The sequence below is a fragment of the Panthera pardus genome, unplaced genomic scaffold (genome assembly GCF_024362965.1).
Source record: "Panthera pardus isolate Hobbes unplaced genomic scaffold, ASM2436296v1 HiC_scaffold_8, whole genome shotgun sequence".
Taxonomy (NCBI): domain Eukaryota; kingdom Metazoa; phylum Chordata; class Mammalia; order Carnivora; family Felidae; genus Panthera; species Panthera pardus.
Window position 1 is genome coordinate 97,447,262 of NW_026527013.1, and position 23,708 is coordinate 97,470,969.

At 39.8% G+C, this 23,708-nt stretch overlaps 1 protein-coding gene and 1 long non-coding RNA gene across 2 annotated transcripts in view; one reads left to right on the top strand and one right to left on the bottom strand.

Annotated features, from left to right (window-relative positions):
• Window positions 1-16,505, top strand: part of COL1A2 (collagen type I alpha 2 chain) — a 35,651-nt gene extending 19,146 nt beyond the window's left edge. Inside the window, exons 29-52 of the mRNA XM_019443336.2 lie at window positions 92-145; window positions 1,109-1,153; window positions 2,299-2,397; window positions 3,804-3,911; window positions 4,563-4,616; window positions 5,580-5,633; window positions 6,329-6,382; window positions 6,480-6,533; window positions 6,630-6,737; window positions 7,129-7,182; window positions 8,302-8,355; window positions 9,327-9,488; window positions 10,196-10,303; window positions 10,977-11,084; window positions 11,520-11,573; window positions 11,661-11,768; window positions 11,913-11,966; window positions 12,348-12,455; window positions 12,914-12,967; window positions 13,090-13,197; window positions 13,532-13,790; window positions 14,175-14,359; window positions 15,051-15,293; window positions 16,032-16,505. Of these exons, the coding sequence (XP_019298881.1) occupies window positions 92-145; window positions 1,109-1,153; window positions 2,299-2,397; window positions 3,804-3,911; window positions 4,563-4,616; window positions 5,580-5,633; window positions 6,329-6,382; window positions 6,480-6,533; window positions 6,630-6,737; window positions 7,129-7,182; window positions 8,302-8,355; window positions 9,327-9,488; window positions 10,196-10,303; window positions 10,977-11,084; window positions 11,520-11,573; window positions 11,661-11,768; window positions 11,913-11,966; window positions 12,348-12,455; window positions 12,914-12,967; window positions 13,090-13,197; window positions 13,532-13,790; window positions 14,175-14,359; window positions 15,051-15,293; window positions 16,032-16,178 (2,436 nt within the window). The 3' untranslated portion in view covers window positions 16,179-16,505. The remainder of the gene's footprint in view (window positions 1-91; window positions 146-1,108; window positions 1,154-2,298; window positions 2,398-3,803; window positions 3,912-4,562; window positions 4,617-5,579; window positions 5,634-6,328; window positions 6,383-6,479; window positions 6,534-6,629; window positions 6,738-7,128; window positions 7,183-8,301; window positions 8,356-9,326; window positions 9,489-10,195; window positions 10,304-10,976; window positions 11,085-11,519; window positions 11,574-11,660; window positions 11,769-11,912; window positions 11,967-12,347; window positions 12,456-12,913; window positions 12,968-13,089; window positions 13,198-13,531; window positions 13,791-14,174; window positions 14,360-15,050; window positions 15,294-16,031) is intronic.
• Window positions 11,854-23,708, bottom strand: part of LOC109263705 (uncharacterized) — a 62,266-nt gene continuing 50,411 nt past the window's right edge. Inside the window, exon 3 of the long non-coding RNA XR_002078347.2 lies at window positions 11,854-12,027. This is a non-coding gene — a long non-coding RNA (uncharacterized LOC109263705). The remainder of the gene's footprint in view (window positions 12,028-23,708) is intronic.

Genomic DNA, 23,708 nt, shown 5'->3' on the forward strand with positions numbered 1-23,708 from the left:
GTCACTATCAGTATCCAGAAAAACCCAATTATTAGCATCCTGTGAATGTAGCCCTAAGATTGAGATTTGTGGCTTGTTTGTTGTTTCCTAGGGTCTGCCTGGCCCTGCAGGTACAGCTGGTGAAGTTGGCAAACCAGGAGAAAGGGTGAGTGAAACAAGTGCTAGTAGACTTACCTGAAGTTGGGACTTTTCCCCCTTGTAATGCCCTCCTGCAGTGCAATTACAATAGGCAAAAAGAACCTTCTTATTTCACATGTTAATGATAGTGTTCTGCCTACCTGGGTACTTTGGAGAGAATAAACCAACTTACTCATTTTTGTTGGAATAATGAATGCTTCGTTTTAAAGACTGAATGAAACACTGCATTATGGAAGTAAAATGTACCAATGAACATTCCATTTAATAGCCTTACTTTTTGTAACGTTAACATGCAAATTATTTTCCTTTCCCATAGCAAAAAAGTAAATGCGCTGATTTTCCATCAAACTAGACCCTGAAAAATTGCGTTTAATATTTTTCTTGGCATTCAGACATGACACTGCTAGCCACAATCAGGGCATGAATTCTGAGTCATTTTCTCTGGTAATTGTGATGAATGTGCCTCAATTCAGTTACATTCTGTGGCCTGGTCTCCTTTGTCAACAGTGGGGCACATTAAGGAGACAGCTGGTCAGTAATAAAGGAGATACACTTGGGTATACAATTAACTAGGTAATGTGCAGAATATGATCATTTCTATTAAGAAAGCAGTCTGTTATATAACTAAAAATAAGCAATGTCTGATACTGTTCATCATTATCATATCAAATGAGATAGTCTGTTTTGTCATTTTTTTAAAAGCAATAAACTAAGTAATGGAAAGCTTAAATTTGTTGGTACCAGCTTCTAGCATAGAAGTATCTTTGATATCAGTGGAATTCTCACTTTTTGTACCTGTCCATATACAACAAATTTCTCTTATTCCTAATAGCCCTGTACTTGTACACTCAGGGAGGTAGAGCCTTCGTGGCTTTATGCCGCTATGTTGAAATTACCTAAATATAATCATAAGTGGATTTCAAGAACATACGTACATTTCATGATTTATTTATTATCATGTTTTGCCTAGGGTCTCCCTGGTGAATTTGGTCTCCCTGGTCCTGCTGGCCCAAGAGTAAGTGTTATTTAATTAACTTTCATAAACTTCTGGTGATGTGTTTGTAAAACAAGTAGTGCTTTCTTTTGAAAGCTATTGATGACCTTGCAATAGGTTCTGAGACTCTTCTGTAGTTACACATAATCTGTAGAGAATGTTTGATCTGTAAATTAAATCAAAAATTTAAATTTAATTATTCGTATTTCTTAGCCAAAAACCACAGTTATAAAAAACATAAATGAGCTAATATATGTATTATATTCAGTAACTTATATATACAAGTATGATATTTATGACAAACAAGAAAAAGTAATGTCTTACTAAGATTTGAAGTCAGTTTTTGCAATGCATGTTGATGCTCAAACTCTAATGCCAAAATCGTGAATCTGCTCTTATAAAAAAAATAAATAGATTTGGTTTGTCTGTAGTCATTGGAAAAACTGGAATGATCACTTTGCCCCACAAGTATCCTATTATATGGTCAGTTACCAAATTTAGTATCATAAAACCATAGTTATAAAAAAGGTCTTTGAAACAGGTGCAATGTGGACTGTGTACATGTTAAATATTCTGGGCCATGGAATACCACCATGTCATGGTGATATTTACATACAATTGAGAGATATTTAGAAAGGTAGGTAGACACATACACACACACACACACATATATACATATACATCCTGTTAATATTATAATTGTTACATCACTATTGCATAAGGTTATAAAAAGGGAGCATAGACATGACAATATCTCATCTTATTTACACCTAGCATTGCTCTTCATTTAAAATGGCACAGTCTTTCCCAATAAATACCATGCATAACCGATGTCTGTTTTTATCTGTGGACCTATTACAAAAAAAAAAAAGAGAATGACTTCCAAAGGTTGAATGTTGTACTCTAGAAGAAAAACATTCCGCGGTTACAGCCACGAAACACTAAAGCTGAATGAGACTTTAGAGATTATCTCATCCCATTCGTTCATTTTACTACCAGAGAAATTAGGGAAAAATAACTATAATTTGTTAATGGACCAGGATTCAAAAGCTAAAAATCTATGAACTCTGATGTGAAAAATGGTATCTCTGAAAGTGCTGAACAGTGCAACACTTATATCTGTCTTTTCTTTTCTTTTCTTTTTTCTTTTCTTTTTCTTTTAACAGGGGGAGCGTGGGCCCCCTGGTGAAAGTGGTGCTGCTGGTCCTTCTGGTCCTATTGGAAGCCGAGGTCCTTCTGGACCCCCTGGGCCTGATGGAAACAAGGTAAAATTTTGCATCCCATATTGCTGCTTGGGCCCACTATATTCTAGAGTAGCTAGATCATTCACAATAGTAAATGAATTGTTTTTCAGAGTTTTTATTTCCAATTCTGTGTTGATTTCCATCACAGTAAATGACAATCTGATTCTAGCGGACCTGAATTATTCCAAAAGAAGGGAAATCCCAGTGTTCTACATACATAAATGAATTAGTATGGGTTTACTCTTGTTTCACCAAACTGTTTATACTTTGGGTTGTTTGGGTTTTTTGTTTTTTGTTTTTTTTTTTTTAGTTTATTTTTATTTTGAGAGAGAGAGTGCGCATGCAAACTGGAGAGAGAGAATCCTAAGCAGGCTCCATGCTGTCAGTGCAGAGCCTGATGTGGGGCTTGATCTCACGAACCATGAGATCATGACCTGAGCTGAAATCAAGAGTCAGATACTTACCCGACTGAGCCACCCAGGCACCCCTATACTTTGATTTTAATCTAGAAACATCATATAATTTTGGACAGTATTTTTAGAGAACAAAGTTTCACCTTCTTACCATGCTACTTCAGAGAGTAAAATTTCAAAAGGTAGTCTAAATTTTAATAACAGAAGAGGTAAAAATTAAGTGGCCAATATATTCATCCCCAAAACATAAGCCTGGCAACTTGTATTTCAAAACAGAATCTGTGGTTTAGATTTTAAAATAGATAGAATTACACACTTCTGAAAAACAGATGAACCACAATAAAGAAAAGCAACTCATATTACTCCTGATTTCTACCTTTAAGGGGAAAAAAATGTAAGGATTAGCTGCAAAAAGCTATTTTGGTATGTGGAAGGATATTGGAAAAAATAAAAAGGAAAGAGGGAGAGAGGAAACAAGAAAGAAAATATGGTTTGGTGAGGTAGTACTTCCAAAGACTTTTATCTTAGAAGTTAGTCGATAGGTTTTAAGTATGTGGAATTGTAGGGTTTTTATATAAAGTGGAAGCTATAGTTCCTGCTCTTAAGGAGATTAAAATGTAAACATCTCCCCCGTTGATGAGGTTTCTTTACCTATTTCCTGTGTGGGCTAAGAGACTTATCCTTGAAAAATGTTTGTGGGCAAACATTTTTCACTCTCTGCATCCTATTGTCCTGCCCTCCTCTTCTCCACGCCTGCCTGCCTGAAGAGGACTAGGAGCGGGTTATAGAAAAATCACAGCCACCCACTCCCACTTCTCTTCTCTTTAGCCACGGTGTCATTAATAGCATCTCCCTCTGTTAGATTCTCCCTCCTTTCAACAGCCCTCCTTTGTGTCTCTAAACTGGCAAGAATGCTATCTATTAAATGTTTAAATTGGAATCCTTCAAGAGTTCGAGTCTTCATTTTCTTCTTTTGCCACTGAAATAATTGATTTCACATGTGTTTGATTCAAGGGTGAACCTGGTGTGCTTGGTGCTCCAGGCACTGCTGGTCCATCTGGTCCCAGTGGACTCCCAGGAGAGAGGGGTGCTGCCGGCATACCTGGAGGCAAGGGAGAAAAGGTACCCTCTCAGTGTTGGACCCTAAGACATGTTGTTGATGAACTCTAGCAAAGAAGGCTGCACAGGGTTGCCCAGTTTTTTACAATTCTTGGTAGGTGGTCTGGTAGCATTTTGATATCTATCAATACGCATTTCCCTCTGCCACCTAGCACCTACGCATTTCTAAACTCACTAATCTGGCAAAATTCCTTGCTACCATGGAATTTCACGCAAACAGATGGTGTTGAGTAATACATGAGGCTCATTTTAATGCCACTAACAATAATGCCTCATCCTGCCCTAATTAATGGGAAGAAGCTATATTGAACAGCTGTCAACCGTGCTGCTGCATTAGTTATGCCATAAGAGTGATCAGACACTGAAGCCCATTGTGATGTTGCCTTATAATTCTGTCCACATGAATTTGTACCTTGCTTGATTATGCTTCAGGAGGGTGTATGGAAATTAGAAAAGAATATTTAACAATAATCTGGAGAGGGCCTTGAATTATTTTTTCCTTCATTTTTTTTCCTCATTCAACATTCTATAGAACAGTAGGGAATCAAGACATTACTAAAAATGTAAGCAACCGAAGGTATAAACACTTCAGATTAATTTTGCTTCAAAAATGTGGTTGGAAAACGAAAAGCTACTCTTGCTTTATACTTTCAGGGTGAAACTGGTCTCAGAGGTGAAATTGGTAACCCAGGCAGAGATGGTGCCCGTGTAAGTAGAATTTTGTTTGTTTGTGTGTACTTAGATTGGTATTTTGTTTTATTTTATTTTTACATTTCACTCGATTTGAGGTGGGCATTTTTCCAAAATAGAACGGACAAAAGGATCCAGGTTTAGTGAAAGACTATTCCTTTCCTTCCTGGATCTCTGAATAGTAATATCATTTTACAGTCCCAAAAGAAAGATTCAACAGAACTTATCCCTTTGAAAATCAAAACCTGAATTTCTTAACTTCCTTAGTGTTAACTATACGAAGTACAAACTATAAACCAAAAGCTCTAGGTTAAATAGAATTTCAAGTGACCGTTCAAATTATTATAGGGCTTTAGAAAAACAAAACAAAACAAAACGATAACTCTTACATTTTAAAAAGCCAAAACCTCTAACAAGGTCCCATTTATTCAAATGTATGTCCTAAGAATTTATCACCTGAAGAGCAGTCCCAACGATTACCTGTTACTGCCCTGGTGATGCCAAAGATAATCCTGTAAAGGTATAATAACCCTACCAGAGCATTGGCAACATGGTTCTTCCAGGCCATCAGCTACCTCGGTCCTTTGTCTCACCTCCCTCAGAGCTGATAACTCACTCTGGCACATTGATAATAGTCCTTTCTCTGAGTCACACAGTCCTAGTGGTCTCAAACAAGGCTACTCATTTGCTGCTCTCTAGGGAATTTGACAAGAGCAGAGAGTTCAGATCTCCCCAATTCGTAACTTGCCCTTGACTGACACATTTCTATAACCTTTATCACTGGGGGTACTTTCCTCCTGAGAGCCGCTTCTAATAGTTTTGATAATTAGAACTGAAATGCATCAAAAGCCTTCTCGATGTCCATCCAGAGTGTGCGGTGAAAGTGTTCAGTCACTGTATAAGCACAGCAAGGGGGAATGGCAAGGGTCACTTTTGAAACTGGGGGTGTTATTAATAAGACTCATTTCCTTTTGGTATTAGGGTGCTCCTGGTGCTGTAGGTGCCCCTGGTCCTGCTGGAGCCACTGGTGACCGGGTAAGCACACATTTTCACGGAGTTGCAACTCTCTGAGCCAACAGCAGTGTCTAAAATTTCCTGCCTGCCCCAGCCCCAGGGAGCCCCAGCAATTCATTTTTATGACTTGGTATAAAGCCTACTTACTTAAAAACCTATCTGTTGTGATGGGGCAGCAGGAAACAAATGCTGTGTGTTTAAAGTTCTCTTTCCCTTCGTATAGATGTGCTAGCTATCTGATCTATACTTTAATCCCTATCATTTGTTTTAAAGACTTTCCCTGTTGCCCATTAACAATATCCTAATGCACTGAGCCTTCTCAAAGCCTTCAATTGTAAAAAATCAATAAAATACATAGTGTGCCCATTTCACATCGAACAGTCTACTTAAAATAGACCTTATTTATTGTATTGCACAGATTGCAGCAAATAGATCAGCTCAGTGTCCATCTAAAAATTAAAATGTCCTCCTCCTAGTATTGTGGGCACTGATTTATAGTGTTTTTGCAAGTGTATGACCAATACCACTTCAACCCCCAAAATGAATACAACAGTAAGCACAGTAAGAATCCATTTTATTTTACTGTCTGAGATGAGCATTAGTTTTCTCTTCTGATGTGACTGCAAACCCTGACAAGAGCCCACTGTCTACCGCTGTTCCCTCCCCCCACCTCCTCTTTGAGCACATTAACAAGCTCATCTTTGGTTCTATTAAAGGGTGAAGCCGGTCCTGCTGGTCCCGCTGGTCCTGCTGGTCCTCGTGGTAGCCCTGTAAGTAGAAACCTGGGTCATTTTGGACACTCATAGCCTTTAGACATGAACGAATCTAATACTGCTACGACATTCTTCAATCCCTTCTCCCACCTAGGGTGAACGTGGTGAAGTTGGTCCCGCTGGCCCCAACGGATTTGCTGGTCCTGCTGTGAGTATCACATAATGATGGTTAACCCCAAAACATCCCAAACTGGCAAGTAGAGTGAGCTGGAATGCCTGAACTCCAACTATTCCTTCCTAACAGGGTGCTGCTGGTCAACCTGGTGCTAAAGGAGAGAGAGGAACCAAAGGTCCCAAGGGTGAAAATGGCCCCGTTGGTCCCACGGGCCCTGTTGGATCTGCTGGCCCATCTGTAAGTTGAATTCATTGGTGGTCAACACAGCCTGTGTAGTTACCCTTGAAATCTTTATCATTCAACCTATATCAATCAAGTGCCTACTGTAACTACACCAGGAATGTAAGAGTTAGCATTTGCATACTGCTTTATAATTTATAGAAATTTCATAAATATTGTCTCATCTTACTTCTTTGGTAACCCAATGAGGGTGGTAACACTGAAAAAAGGACATTTATCTTATGACACAGATTACCATTTTTGATTTCGGGATTTGCTTCTAATAGATATAGGAATGATACTTTTTTTTTTTTTTTTTTTTAGGAATGATACCTTTGAAGAAAAAAGCAACATGTATAAGAACTCTTTTGTGATTTGACCCCATCTTTTTTTGTCAATTTCCATTTAGGGTCCAAATGGTCCCCCTGGTCCTGCTGGCAGTCGTGGTGATGGTGGCCCTCCTGTGAGTATTTATAATGCAGGACATTTCTTTCTTTAGAATCTATGAAAACCTTGAAACTTTGGAGATTTTTGGTTAATTTTGGACTATAATAAGGAGACTCTTGAAATTCAAGTTAACTGTATCTGAAGATATTCTGGTGTTGAAGTGATAGTCAGGCCAAGGGATATTAACTTAATCCCAACTGGAGCTCAGTGTAGTGTATGTTGCTACCCCTCACCTGAGGCAATAACCAAAGTTAATGCCAGGTTGTTGAATTGTGAAATGGGTAAAAAGATTTCTCTTTATCCTTTTGCCGATGCCCCCCTTCTCCTGCCTGACCATGCCCTTTCTCTTGGCACCCAGTGCTGTTATGCAGATTCCTTAAACACCCAGACCTCCCAAGGAATGAACTGCACTGACTCCTTCCTGCTCTTGCTGGACAGCAATTAATACTCATGGTCTTTTGTTGTACCTTCCTGTGTAAACAAAATTACTTATCCAGTGTCCACTTCTTTTGCACCCAGCCAAGTGGTTAAGACATTTATTAACGTATGCACATCAGTGTGTAATAATAGCATGGTGTCTTCTTGTTCTTAAAACCATCAGGTTACATACCCACATTTCAAAAAGGACCATCAGAGCCTTAATGCAAAATATGGGTGTTGCAATTGGGGCACGCTGGTCGGAAAGCTGTGTAGAAATGGAAGGTCTTTGGGGTTCTTGTTTTTTTTTTAATTTTTTTTTTTTACCGTTTTTATTTTTGAGACAGAGAGAGATAGAGCATGAACGGGGGAGGGGCAGAGAGAGAGGGAGACACAGAATCGGAAGCAGGCTCCAGGCTCTGAGCCATCAGCCCAGAGGCCGACACGGGGCTCGAACTCACGGACCACGAGATCGTGACCTGAGCTGAAGTTGGACGCTTAACCGACTGAGCCACCCAGGCACCCCCTTTTTTCTTTTTTTTTTAATTTTTTTGGGGGGGTTCTTGTTAAATAATACCCTATATGAGGTTGCCACCACCTACTCCTTGGTCCATCTGTGGTCACGTGTATTGAGGAGTTGTCAGAGGAGAAGTTTCCATCTTACCCACATCCCTAGAGCTGCCATTGATTGTGGAATTTTAATGTGCTTGGTTCTTAGGGTGCTACTGGTTTCCCTGGTGCTGCTGGACGGACTGGTCCTCCTGGACCCTCTGTAAGTAAATCACTTCAAAATGTGTCATTTAGCCAAACAACCTTGCCTCTAATAGGAAATTGGTAAGAAACTCTCTAGAAACACGCTACTAATATTTTGCTATTACTTTCCTGGTCTGAAATCAGTTTTCCTGAACCATTAAGACAAAATCATCACAAATTATATTTTATAATATCGGCTTAAGAGGCTTTTATTCATGTGAACACAAGTCCCTTTTTAGGGGCACGGTCTCTTCGTTAAAAATAAAAAAAAAACAGAACAGTTTTAGTCACATATCAGATATTTCTATATCTAATTACCCTTTATGGCCAACATTCTGCCTCCGTTGTTAAGGTATAATTGTTCCAGAATTTAAAGGTGGTTTGGCCTCTAATTTAATTCTGATTCAGACTCTCCTGTCAGGACTCAAGAGAATTTAATTAATTACCAAGGATTAAGTCTTCCGGTTAAGGTTTCAGGGAAAAAAATCACAAAGATGTTGATTTCTTGGAATCCTTTTACAGGTTCATAACAGAAAAATCTTCATTCCCTGTAGGCATTTAATTAAACCTAGTTGAGAGCATATGTGATTCCTCAATTATGAACAAAATTCCAGTATTGTCTTTTTTCAAAAAGAAATGAGCAGAGTCCTCCAAAACCCAAAGTCCCATTCATTGATGACTAACTCTTCTAACTCTACATAGTTCTGATTCCAATATGCCAGGATCCTGGCACAGCATTGCTTTTCCTCGCTGACATTTGCCATAGCCTCTGCTTCAGTTATTCAGTTTGCCATAACCTCCGGAGAAAGGATGGGAGCTGCTTCTCTCCATAAGAAAGACTATTACAAACCCTAAACATGTCCCCCAAATGGTCAGGGTATCATCCTGTTGCTTCACACTGTTTGCATCTTAATATCTGGAACCTCAGCTGCTCTCTCCCAGGTCTGTGATGATTAACTGAGGATAAATGACCTTGCCATTTGCTCACAGGGTATCACTGGCCCTCCTGGTCCCCCTGGTGCTGCTGGTAAAGAAGGACTTCGTGGGCCTCGGGGTGACCAAGGTCCAGTTGGCCGAACAGGGGAAACAGGTGCATCTGGTCCCCCTGGCTTTGCTGGTGAGAAGGGTCCCTCTGGAGAGCCTGGAACTGCTGTAAGTGATTTCAAGCTTCTCTTTCTTAATACCTTGTGTTGAATTAAAATAAAGCCTTACACAGATCTTCAAGTGGCATATATTTGTTGATGAGTGTTGCAGGCTTTCAAGTAGAGCTCAATTTGAGCCAGGAAATCTGTCCAACAGATACTGAGGTGTCATAGCTTCAGCAGTTGCTCAGAAGGCATGAGATGGGGATGACAATAAATGAGGGAACTCACTCTTTTATCAAAATGGCACCTTACTGGTACTGGGAACTGAACAGAATCCCATTGCCATGGTCATCCTATTGTAAATTTATCAAATCTCAGCAAGCTACCAATTCCTTAAACATGCGTTGTTCAGTATCGTTGTTACTCTGAAATGTGTCTTTCTTAGACCTGGTTCAGTTAGAGGCCGAGGTCAAAATTTGCATCTTGGCATAGATTCCATAAAAACTCTATTTCACTACCCCAGATGGCTTCATTAATCACAACCACATATTCTTTAATGTCGTTCCATTGGTGTCAGGGAGGAACTGGGTACAAAGAAATATACTTGCCAACATGAAACTCATCACTAGAGAAAAGATAGCCAAGGATACATCCTACTAATGGAAGGTCACTAGCTTTTTTCTAAACTGAGGATAGCGCATTCTCACAATCCTCAAGCCAACCCATATTGTCACTGAGGGGCTTATTAGTAATGGTATTTTCCCTCTTGTTCAGGGACCCCCTGGAACCCCTGGTCCTCAAGGTCTTCTTGGTGCTCCTGGTATTCTGGGTCTCCCAGGCTCTAGAGGTGAACGTGGTCTACCAGGTGTTTCTGGATCTGTGGTAAGTGTTTGACACCATTCTTATTCTCATTAACATAATAAAAGATTTTAAAAGCTGCCACTTCAGATGTGACAGATTGATCACTGAATAACTCCACTTAAGATTTTTTATTCATGGCATTTTCTTTATACAGATCACATGTCACTTATCTAAGAAGCTTTAATACCACCTTACTTAGACACACGCTATAAAGATACAGCTTAATATTATGCAGAATGATTTTTGTTCTTTTTACATGCTTAAGAACTATATAAGCTCTAATTGCATTTACTCCTCTGCAGTGTGAAATGCTGGCATCATTTATCCTGTTGGAAGAATGAAGCTCTGGAAGTTCTGAATCATTCCGTTAAATCCTATACATGACAGCAGCTAGGGCTCAGCTCACCTCCATAAACTCTCTCAACTTTATGAATTCATTTCATTTGGGATATCGGACGTAACTAGGCTCACCTGTACAGAACAGCATTCCAAAATTCAATAAAGCTGACCATCTGAGTGTGTAGGATGAGGGCAAGGATAACACTGATGACACTTCTTACCATTTTGTGACCCATTCAGTCTCACTGTACCTTCTCCTTGCAAACTGGAATCTCCTCGCCAGGGTTGTTTAGGAAGGGTGAAGTTTGCTCTCAATCCAATAAGAAGAATGTTGTTTTGTGTTCTCTGCCTCTAGGGTGAACCTGGACCTCTCGGCATCGCTGGTCCACCTGGGGCTCGTGGTCCCTCTGGTGCTGTGGGCGCACCTGGAGTCAATGGTGCTCCTGGTGAAGCTGGTCGGGATGTGAGTATGACGCTTGGTTTGTCGTACTAGACTACATACTAACTACATAAACATAGCTAGAAAACCTAGCTGTGTTTCATTATGTGCAACATCATATCCTGAGCTGAGTTCCTCTTGTTCCAAGTTTTGGAACAAGATGGTCTGTTTCTCCATTAAATCAACATGTACTGACCACTCCTGGTATTGAAAATACGAAAAATTACTTGGACTGGGGGATGGATGGGTCTTTGAAGAGCATGCTTCAAAGTTGGCCAAAATATCCAAAACACCTCTAAAAGAAACTAGGTTGGCAAGTTCTTGCTCCTGTCTTTTAACAGTCTGAAAGCGGGTTCACTAGTGAGCACTGGGAGTGATGAAGACGGAGGAGCTGAACTATAGGGGCTGGTGGGTTAAAGAGCCTCACTAAGTGCCTTCATTGGTGTGGTGTCTTCACAGGGCAACCCTGGGAATGATGGTCCCCCAGGCCGCGACGGTCAACCTGGACACAAGGTCAGTATACCTCTCTGTCTTTCTCCAATTGAAAAGTGACCAAAACACAGGACAGTTTGATGCTAAACTTCACTTTGCCTTTGGTAGGGAGAACGCGGTTACCCTGGCAACATTGGTCCAGTTGGCGCTGTGGGCGCACCCGGTCCTCATGGCCCCGTGGGTCCCACTGGAAAACATGGAAACCGTGGTGAACCTGTAAGTTTGTAAATACCAGTCCCTTTGTGCTGCCATCTTTGTAGGCTTCCCTTGTGACCTCCCCACACTTGGGAACTATGGGGGCTTGGGGAGGAGAGTTTTGGGCTTGGCTGATCAGTTATGTTTTTCTTTTTCAACTAACAGGGTCCTGCTGGTGTTGTTGGTCCCGTTGGTGCTGTTGGTCCAAGAGGTCCTACTGTATGTACATGGTGATGATTTCTTTACAAATTAACATTTAAGGAGCCTCAGTCCAGACTGTCTGCGAAGAAAATAAATAATATACAGGCTAGACTTCATATTTTTTTTTAAATGTAGTCCATGTTGAGAATTGCTACAAATAGCTTCTAAGTCTCTTCTATTTCAAATCCCTTCTGCTTGTTTTAAATAATCACAAAAATCTAGCCACTTCACAGGAAGCTCAACTAAAGCAGATTAAGGGAATAGATAACACCCCCATGGCTTTTAAACCTTTGCACATCCTGAGTTGCTTTGTAAACAGATTAAGCAATATTTGTGGGCACGGGAGTCTCATTTTCTAAAGAAGTAAATGTCCTATCTGCCCTTCTTTTTTCTATACAGGGCCCACAAGGTATTCGAGGTGATAAAGGAGAGCCTGGTGACAAGGGGCCTAGAGGTCTTCCTGGCTTAAAGGGACACAATGGACTGCAAGGTCTTCCTGGTCTTGCTGTAAGTAAAATGTGGACATCATGCATGTATACGGATCTTAAAAGATCTTCCTCAAATTTTCACTGCCGTTGTTCTAAAATGTCCTACATCATATTCATTTCCCATTCTCTGGCTCACTCCATCTCGCAGAGATTAATGCCATTTCATCCCAACACAAAAAGGTGAGGGTTAAGGGAAATTGAAATATACATATATTAAAATCTCTTGGCAACAATGTCCTTCAACCCCACTTAAAATAAATATAATTAGAGGAATGACTAATATTGCACTGCTGAAATAGCTTGTAGAAAAAAATATAATTGAATATAATAGACATAATGGGAGAAAAGAGCCCCATTTTACATTTTCAATTTTCTCAATCCAGAGTCCATTGAAACTAAAGTTTTCCATTCAATTTAAAAAAACCTATTTGTCGACACGTGTTCTGAAAGTGTGATTTTCCTGTTCTCTCTTTAAAGGGCCAACATGGCGATCAAGGTGCTCCTGGCTCTGTGGGTCCTGCTGGTCCTAGGGTAAGTCAATCTAAGAGACATTTATCTCTGAAATGGAGTTTATGTCAGGCACTGAGCCCAGGCCTCTGCTTCCTTGTGGGGTTTTAACTGACTCACTCAGACCCTGCGTCCTTCTTCCCTAGGGCCCTGCTGGTCCTTCTGGCCCTATGGGCAAAGACGGTCGCACTGGACATCCTGGTTCAGTCGGACCTGCTGGCGTTCGTGGCTCTCAGGGTAGCCAAGGTCCTGCTGTAAGTATCGTTTTGGGAAATAATGAAGAGCATCACAGACCTAAGGAATATCTTCTTCAGACTAAACCAAGATGGTTACGACAACACATTAAAGTTGTCCCCCACTGCCACATGTTAGTTCTAAAATGTGTAAAAATTATCTGTATGTGATACGTTGTTTAGGTCCATCCCTGCAAGTATGTCTGAGGTCAAGTTGTTTATTTACATGGACTTAGTTCTTTTTTACTTATTAGAACATGCTTGTGTGTGATGCTCGACTGAAAATCTGCTGTCACTGATGTCTCTCACTGTGACCAAATACAAAACCTCCTTTTTCTCACGTTCACCTTTGCAGGGCCCCCCTGGTCCCCCTGGCCCTCCTGGACCTCCTGGCCCAAGTGGTGGTGGTTATGATTTTGGTTACGAAGGGGACTTCTACAGGGCTGACCAGCCTCGCTCACCACCTTCTCTCAGACCCAAGGATTATGAAGTTGATGCTACTCTGAAATCTCTCAACAACCAGATTGAGACCCTTCTTACTCCTGAAGGCTCTAGGAAGAACCCAGCTCGCACATGCCGTGACTTGAGACTTAGCCACCCCGAGTGGAGCAGTGGTAGGTCAAGATATCCAAGCCAGAATGGCCCTTCTCATAAGCTGGGCTTTGCAAAGTCAGTTCCCACTGACATTTAGAATGAAAAGGTTTTGGGTAAAAATTGCATTATATAGAATCATGCCTAATTAGAAGCATTTTCTTCTTCACCAGCATCCAGTTTCAGGCTTCTCTTAATGTGTATTTTTGCATTTTTCATATACTCTGATTTGATGTTTCACGGAGGAGAGAAGGAACTGTCTAATCTGGAAAGTAGCCATCCTCTTCCTATTAAATGTAGGGTAGACAATGTTACTTATAAGAATCAAAATCTTGGTCTAGTAATTATTAGAACCTATAGTCTACTCAATAAGAAGTTTTATGAGCTGGGTCTTGTCTTTTTTAAAGGTTACTACTGGATTGACCCTAACCAAGGATGCACTATGGATGCTATCAAAGTATACTGTGATTTCTCTACTGGCGAAACCTGTATCCGGGCTCAACCTGAAAACATCCTAGCCAAGAACTGGTACAGAAATTCCAAGGTCAAGAAGCACGTGTGGTTAGGAGAAACTATCAATGGTGGTACCCAGGTGAGGAATCCTACAAACATTCCTTCTCCTACTAAATAATATTATTAAGATTGTTTGCTTTTTAATGATCTGCATTTTAGTCGTTTACCCAAATGTGATTGTTAAAAGAACCTGCTCTTTTCTTGGGTTCCAGTTCTATCCTGGAATTGTACATTAAAGATGGATTGATTGAACGTACCCACACAATTCAAAGTTATTCTGCAAATTTGGCTCAACTGATAATCCCTGGAGAAACTGACTAATGACATTTAGTGTGAGGAAGTACTGGCCAGCATATGCGTCCCTGTACCCATGAATGTATATTTTCAGAACATGTGCTTTTCTAAATTTTTAATCAAATCTTTTCACCAACTTTATTGCATGCCTCCTGGTGGGGATTACAGAAAAAGAAAGAGGTCTGAATCTCTGTCTCCTTGTTCTCTTATTCTAAAGAAGATACATACCCATTAAAAATACCTTATCTAGAACAGGTATCTTTTTGAGATGATCTTGCCTCAGCCTGGTAGTTCCTATGTCCCTTCTAAGTAACTAATATTTCAAAGACCAGTGAATTGAGTTTCCTGGAAAAGTACCTTTTTCCCAAGGTCAGCTCTGAGTCCATTATTCCTCCCTATACCAGACATTTTTTTTTTGACTCTTAGTACCTGAGGCCATCTCCACTTAACTAGAATTTCTATCTTATTTTCTGTAGTTTGAATATAATGTTGAAGGAGTAACCACCAAGGAAATGGCTACTCAACTTGCCTTCATGCGCCTGCTGGCCAACCATGCCTCTCAAAACATCACCTACCACTGCAAGAACAGCATTGCATACATGGATGAGGAGACTGGCAACCTGAAAAAGGCTGTCATTCTGCAAGGCTCCAACGATGTTGAACTTGTTGCCGAGGGCAACAGCAGGTTCACTTACACTGTTCTTGTAGACGGCTGCTCTGTAAGTAATAGTGAAATGTGGGGATACGCTTATTTGGGGAGTGTATTTTGGAGGTGGGGAGATGGAGTTTTAACTTAGACCGTAAATGAATGAATAAGACCATAAACGGATGAATAAGAGACCTAACTTACTAAATCTATTTTCATAACTGTATTTATTTAAATTAAATTCCGAGTGTTCTTATCAGACCTTGCCTTCTGAAATTCTCTGCAATGCTAAAATATATACAGTGTCCATGCACTAGCTGTTTTTCTTTAAACATGAGTTTGTTAAATTATGATGTCTGCCCACAATTTAAAATTACTTGAGGTTAAAAGGTCCCAAGCTGTCACTTATGGCTATATGTATTTTATTTTACTTATTAGTATGGCATGCATGCGATTTTTCTCTACAATATGCTAGACATTGCAGAAAAATTAAAATTTACTTGCAGCAGCCTGCATACCCACCTGGCTCTCCCTTACCCACACACGCACACCCCAAAAAACGATAATGTAGCAGTAAGCCACGTGGAATACGTATTGAAATTTTCTTTTAAAAAATTAGACTGGTAAGAAACTGCTCTCCCTAAAGACGCCCCTGATATTTCTGTTGCAAAGAGAACATGTTGACCTTGGGAAAACTTCTTCAGAATGAACAAGCCCAAAAGTGGTTCTTAAATATCTAAGGTTCTGACGATACTAGATGTAGAAATAGTGCTGCTTTTCATATATGTACTTTTTTCCCTCTTTTAAACAGAAAAAGACAAATGAATGGAAAAAGACAATCATTGAATACAAAACAAATAAGCCATCCCGCCTGCCTATCCTTGATATTGCACCTTTGGACATCGGTGGTGCTGACCAAGAAATCAGGGTGGACGTTGGCCCAGTCTGTTTCAAATAAATGAACTCAACCTAAATTAAAAAGAAAACAAAAGAAGTCCGAAAAAAACTTTCTCTCTTTGCCATTTCTTTTTCTTCTTTTTTAACTGAGAGCTGAGTCCTTCCATTTCATTTCCCCTGCACATCTATTTGCTTAAATTGTGGGCAAAAGAGAAGGAGAAGGATTGATCAGAGCATAGTGCAATACGATTTCATTCATTCCCTCCCTTCCCCCCAAAGATTTGGAATTTTTTTCAACACTCTTACACCTGTTGTGGAAAATGTCTACCTTTGTAAGAAAACCAAAATAAAAATTGAAAAATAAAATAAAAACCATGAACAATTTGCACCACTTGTGGCTTTTGAATATCTTCCACAGAGGGAAGTTTAAAACCCAGACTTCCAAAGGTTTAAAACTACCTCAAGACACTTTCCTATGAGTGTGATCCACACCATTAGGTGCTGACCTAGACGGAGATGAGCTGAGGTACTTGTTTTGTTTTGTTCCAAATACAAAGGTGCTACCAGTATTTCAGATACTTGAAGACTGTTGATGGTGCTAGAGGACTCTGAGAAGAAAGACTCCTCTGTAATGGGTTGCCGTGTGTGTTCTTTCTTCATGTGATTTAGCATCAGTATTTTACATCTTCTTCCCAAATAAAAGTATGCAGATTGCTTGCCCAACCTCGTCCTCTTCTTTAAATTCAGCATTTGTTCTTTGCCAGTCTCATTTTCATCCTCTCCCATGGTACCAAAAAGAAGCCTTGTTTCTCGGACAAGCAGAAAGATTAAATTGTACCTATTTTGTATATGTGAGATGTTTAAATAAATTGTGAAAAAAATGAAATAAAGCATGTTTGGTTTTCCAAAAGAAAATGCTGAGTAGAATTCCTTGCTTCGATGCTCTTTGCAATATAAGTATGGATTATAGCATCTCTACCAGCCGTTAGACTGTTTCTCATTAGATAGAAACTATGCAAAAAGGGCAGTGTGGTATAATAGAAAGAGCAGAGAACAAGGACCCAGGAGATCTGAACCCCAATTCTGACTCTGCTTCTTGCGGTCAAGGGACCTTGAGCGTTTCATCTTTCTGCCCCTCAACTTCCATATCTAATACGGGGAAGTTTCCTTCTCTGAACTATAAACACTTGCCCTGCTCAAAATACATAATGCTTAAACAAATGGTATTGTAGACCTAAGTTTACTCTAAGCAGAGATCCACAGAACCTTCTGGTTTATTGTCTATTAAGTACTTTGAAGCAGTGGCTGAAAGTTGGTCTATGCACAATTAATACTATTAACTAAAACAGTTTCAAATATTCAGTAAAAATGCCATACACTTAAATCTGATGCAACTGAGTACAATGCGTGTGAGGAGGTAATGTGTGTGCTGTCAATCAGCACAGACAGTTGTGGATAATAGTACCATGAACACCTACCTGCCAAATCAAGTTCATTTTCCTCCCCTGCACCTTTCAATGACATCTTTAATACACTTAAACAGAGTGATGTGTCAAGTAAAATGTTAAGATTCATTTAGAGCTTATTTCCTGTTGCAGAACATAATTGGGATTGTAATATTTGCCTCCTGAAATAAGTCATCTCAAGATTCAATTAGTTTTAAAAGCAAAAGACTGAACATGATGAAAATCTAACATCAAGTCTAAAAAGTTAGCATAGTCTATTACCCAAACGGTAACTTCCAATTATGGTCCTTCCCGCCACCTGAATCTGAACACAGGGATGCTTATTAGAATGCAGATTCCCAGTCCTCAGCCACCAAATTAAGATTTAGTAGGGAATCAGTATTCCTAAGAACCCTGCAAAATTCTGAGGTACATCCATCAGGAAGCCACTGTACCCAGTGATTTCCACAACCGTCTGTGGCTCTAACATTTTGTATCCGGCAAGAATGAACCAATATAGCTGACCAAATGATACAAAGAAAACCAAACCCCTGTATATCAGAATATGAGTACTCCTTACAAATTAGTAATTAAAATGGCCAGGGCAAGCTTACATGATAACCAGTTAGACATCTCTGGATTCCTTCAACATGCCTTGCCCTCAGGTCACAATCCAAGAAAGTTAACGTAAAGGGTGAAAGCGAAGAAGGAAGAAGCCATTTCCTGACTACCAGCTACGAGCCAAACACTACGTTAGATGATAATAATAATAATGGTCTTTGTCAAACTGAATCCAAATAGGCAGATTTCTTAAGCCAAGAGTCATAAATAATCATTTAGCCATCAGTTGGGACTACAGAAAAATAGTTCAATAAATAAGGGTATATATCTGATAAAATAATAATGAGGAAATAAATGATGGTATAGCCAATAAATACTAATGAGGAATGAATAATGGTATATCTAATAGAAAGCAATGGGAAAACAGTGAAATAAGTGTTGATAACCCAATAACATTTATGAGGTTGGTTAAACAACAAAAAATGCTTAGAATGGAATATTACAGTCTTTAAAATATCATTTTCAAGTACACTGTCATTAGAAATATATCAAACATGCGTGTAAAAATGCTAGGAGTAGGCGCGTTCATGGAGTAATGATAGGAATGACTTTTATGCCTGAATTTTCCAGATTTGCTATGATATAGCTATATCACCTTTATCATTTACAACAAATTTAGCCTTAAAATATTATGAAAAGAAATAAGCAGCCAACAAGCGAAAACAATCCTGGCTGAGAAGTAGCCATCTCCGGGGAAACAGTGGTCCACCTCCCACCCATTCATCTTCTGAAAGAGAAGAAAACCCTAACCTAAGAGTCATCACTCACAGTGACCCAGCCACACTGGGGGGCATCAGAAAGGGGCGCACGAGGCCATACATACCAAGCAGCGGCATCCTCAGGGATTTCGCAGTTTAGTTGCAGAGAGAGAATAAAATAATGTGTGAACACAATTTTAAACCAAGTGTCCTGTGAGGATAGCGGAGGACACTATTAATTAATGAGAGGGAATCTCAGAAAATTAACCTTAGCTTCATGCAGTAATAGTGACATTTGGGTTTAGCTGATCAGCTTTTGCCAGAGATCTAATTTCACTTTCAAACGCTCTGTGGCCAGAGGCTTCTTCTCTGGAAGCCACGTATTAGAACAGTCTGGTACTTACCAAGCAGGAGGTCCACTGTGAGTGTTCCCGGGGCCTGGGCAAAGTACCGAAGGCTTGACCCTGGCACACCAGACCTCTCTTTAGAGACTAATCACCAGGCCCAAGGGACCCTCCTCACAACATTTCCTGACCCTTGGTCCTATGAAGGTCAGCCACCTCTAACTGTGCCAGTCTGAGAAGGAAGAAGATTGCATATGAGAGAAGGAAGGAGCAGGTAGCCAAGACTGGGGGACGAGACATTAATCAAGTCTGGTAAAAAGGGTCATTTAAAATTCTAAAATCAATACAGCTAATGCACTGGCAAAGAGCAAGGACACCTGACCAATGCAGAACACATTTATTATCTTTAATGCCAAAATACTTTTTTCTGCTATTCCACTTAATATCACTGAAAACGAAGTTCAGAAATTGGATTATATATAAGAAAAGTTGGAAATGTCGTTTTGGGTCAGAACAACAATCCATCTAGATGAGTACTTTGCCTTTGACAGTGGCACCAAGGGAAATTTGGGAGAAAGAGTGGTTGGCACTTCCTGAGAAACCAGCCTCAAAACTCCCATTTAATAACCCATTGTAAATCTTTTTTGTACATAGATGAATCTCAACCCTTCCAGAGCCCTCTATCTGTTTTGAAATATGTTGGTATTACTGTACCAACAGGAGAGAGCTAATGCTGAATTGTTAGCTCGGCTTCCTAGCCCTCTGATCAAGTAGCTAAAATATGCTTTCTATCCTTGTGCCTGGATCAGCCAGGGATTGAACTACTCAGTGTCCATAGGGAGCACCAGTAACTGCTGCAATGGGGCCATCGACTGCCCATAATGATTGACTTTTCCCTGCAGTTTGGTGAAATGAGCACATAATTTGTGGCCAGCAGCCAAGGTTATGTGCACCAGCTCCACCAGTGACTAGCCAAGAGCACCTGGGAAAGTGTCTTAAGTTCTCTGAGAAGGTTACGGATCATCTTTAGGTCTGAAGTTTGCAGGCACTGGTAGTCATCTCTTGAGTTAATCTCCTGTCCCTGGCCCTCCAGTGTAGGGAGAGGAGAACCTAGAATTTAAATTTAATTAGCACCACTCTTTCAATTGGTAACCCATCAATTTTGAGTCATGCCTCCCTATCAGTAAAAATGTGAGCCCTTAACTAATTTTGTTTATTTATATATAAATGTTATACACGTACTACGTACTATGGGACTAATACATGATGTGCAATGGAAAACCTACATGGGAAAAAAAAACTGTAAAAGAGAGAAAATAAATACAAATAGAAGATTCCATACTCCAGTGGATCATTTCATACATACCCTAGAGGGTGTGCACATTCCGCCCCCCTACTGTGAAGACTGCCCTAAACAAGGATTCAGGATGGGCTTCAGGGGAGGGCAGAACATCAATGGACTCCTGAAATAGCACACCAAATTTTGTGTGTATGTGCATTTTTCTTGGAATAGAATCCACAACTTTCTTCAGATACCTCAAAGGGTCTATGACCAAGAAACATGTTAGGAACCACTATACAAAAGCAGTATTACTTATTCATTAAACCCTGGGCTTTTCTGAACCATGACCTTCATATCTCATCTTGGGTCTCATACTCAGAGCATGCTGCTTTTCCTGTCCTAAGACCTGAGAGAACCAACCAGCATCAACCCACATTAAAATAGAAATATTTCGCTCTTCCACTTCCCTGCTATGGGACCTCTCTGCTACGCTTGAACAGGACTTGGCAGATGCTCTATGACCCAGAGTTGGACCTTACAACATCAAAGTGCACCTGTTCACAAAACCTTTTCAAATTAAGAACAAATGTATTCAATAATGGAGAGTTATTATATAATAATAATAATAATGTTATTTTTAGGAAAATTATGCATATTTTTGTTATTTTTTTTTAAAAGAAGCTTTAACCTAAAAGAGACTGCAATTCCTGGGACTATAAAAGACTGTAAGGACAATAATTGGAACATGTTCTTCAGAGACCCTCAGGTCATCCCAGAACCAAATGTCTCCTCTTCATCTGGCTCTTCTCAAACAGAGCTATTATGCTGAGCCCAACCTACAAGAATAATTTTGGCCAGAATTAACAATCCTATGGATTCTAGAAAGGTCTCCTTAAAATTGCAATTCACTACATATTTAAAGAAATTCACGAACACAAAATGCCAGTAAAGTGAATTTTTTCTAGTATAACATTGCTCTTGGTGCCCAATGACTTAATTAACCATCAACAGCATGAAAAAAAAGGGAGAAACAATTTTTTTAATGGAATCTATTAATGCCAGGCAGAATAAGAACACCTACTCATAAACCACTGTGCGGAGTAGATGGCCTTTCTCTCTCAACGGGATGTCACTTTGAGTTCACTGCTCCCCCTGCTGACTGGATAATAGAACACCCCAGTCTTTTAACACAGCCACATGCACACCATCAGAGAATGAAAACTCAAATTTCAGAGGAGAAAATAGAACAGCCTCCTGTGCTTATTTCCTGTCTGCCCCAGACACACAGCCCTCTCTCCAGCTTCCATGGCAGCCCACCTTCATGTCCTCAATGCTCCATTTTTTTTCTTACCCATTTTAATCTATCCTTAATATCTCTCCCATGGAGCTGGTAAATGGAAGTCACAAGGAGGCAAACATAAGCTCAAAAGGAGAATGGCCTTTTTGGGTGAGTAGAGCTGTCCAATGATACAAATGTTGCCCCAAAATGCACTGAATAACCCTTCAGGATTTAAGCAAGGGGTTGGGGAATTATATAGAATGGAAATAAGAGGATGATAGAAAGAACAGGGGCTTGGAAGGCAGAGCTATCTGGGTATGAACCCTATCTCCACCATTTCCTCATCTGTAAGACAGGGAGAGTGATGAACTGCCCACCAGACTGTTAGGATCAGAAACAGGAATGCGTAGCAGTTTATAAGACTGATGGACAGTAAGCACGCAGCACCACCACTAGCATCATCCCCACAAAGCTGGGTCTTCCCTCAAGCCTGTAACTTCATCCTCCCCATTCCAGGAGCATTAGGTTCTCTGACAAGAGTGGCCCAAAATGACAGCACATCTACAATGCAGTTACACTTCACTTTCTCCTACAAATGGATTCCAAGCAAACTTCCAAACTCTCACAATTTTGGCGAGTCCTCCTCCACAATCTAATAAAAAAAGTATCAACCTTTTATTAGAAGCTTGAAAATCTCAATTTTTTACAAAGGAAACTAACGATCCCACCTTAACAGTAAAAACAAAAAAGGCAAGGGGCGCCTGGGTGGCTCAGTCGGTTGAGCGTCCGACAGTTGAGCGTCAGTCGGTTGAGCGTCAGCTCAGGTCACGATCTCACGGTTCGTGAGTTCGAGCCCCGCATCAGGCTCTGGGCTGATGGCTCGGAGCCTGGAGCCTGCTTCCGATTCTGTGTCTTCCTCTCTCTCTGCCCCTCCCCCATTCATGCTCTGTCTCTCTCTGTCTCAAAAATAAATAAACATTAAAAAAAAAACCCAACAACAAAAAAGGCAAAATTTCTGAAATGTCATTAGGTGCATCTAATTTTGGAGACAAAGCTTTCTGAGCTGAGAAAACCACCCTTTTGCTTACTCGGAAACTAGTTCTTGTACACAAATGGACTATAAGTCATACACATACATGTTGAACTAGTCAAACTTCTGACACTTAATTTTCACAATTTGCGTTTCTAAAACTTTGTCTCTGGAAGCAGAAATTCTAACTCAAAAGTGATCAGCACACAAAATGATCATAATTATTAAATTCATGTCCTCTGGGAAATTTCTTGGCCTATATGAATTTACTCAAGGGTTTTAAGCATCATTAAATCACCTATTATTGCCAGTGCTTTGAATGTCTCTATGAGTATTATTATAAATGGATCCACTTCAAAGATGCTGGATTATAGTAATTTCCAACATGGTTTTTCTATCACTGATTATAGGTCTCCTTTTCCTTATAATACAAGTGTCTAAAATTTTTTTTTAAACTTTATGAGTGTAACACAATTTTCCATCTACTACTTTGCTCATCATGATAAGATATGTTCCTAATCATAAGAATAATAAAAAAAAAAGACTTCCCTCAGATAACATCTGGAAAATTGCCCATTTAGCCAATTCTCTGGGTTTATTCATAATTAATATTTACTTTTTGTTAAATATTAAAATATAGTAAGCTTATGCTCAATTTGAAGTTCCACATGTTTTCTTAGATTTTCTTCAACTAAACTATCACAATAAACACTCACCTTGTCACCATAAATTATAAAAAGAGCCTTGCTTTTCTTCTCTCAAGCTTGGGAGAGTTATCTATCAAACAAGAAAACAAAGTCCACTAAATCCTTTGAACCTTTGAAGAGAGAAAGACAAATCAATGCCAAAAATGATGTGCCTTCTCACCAATACACAAATTAAACTGTGTATT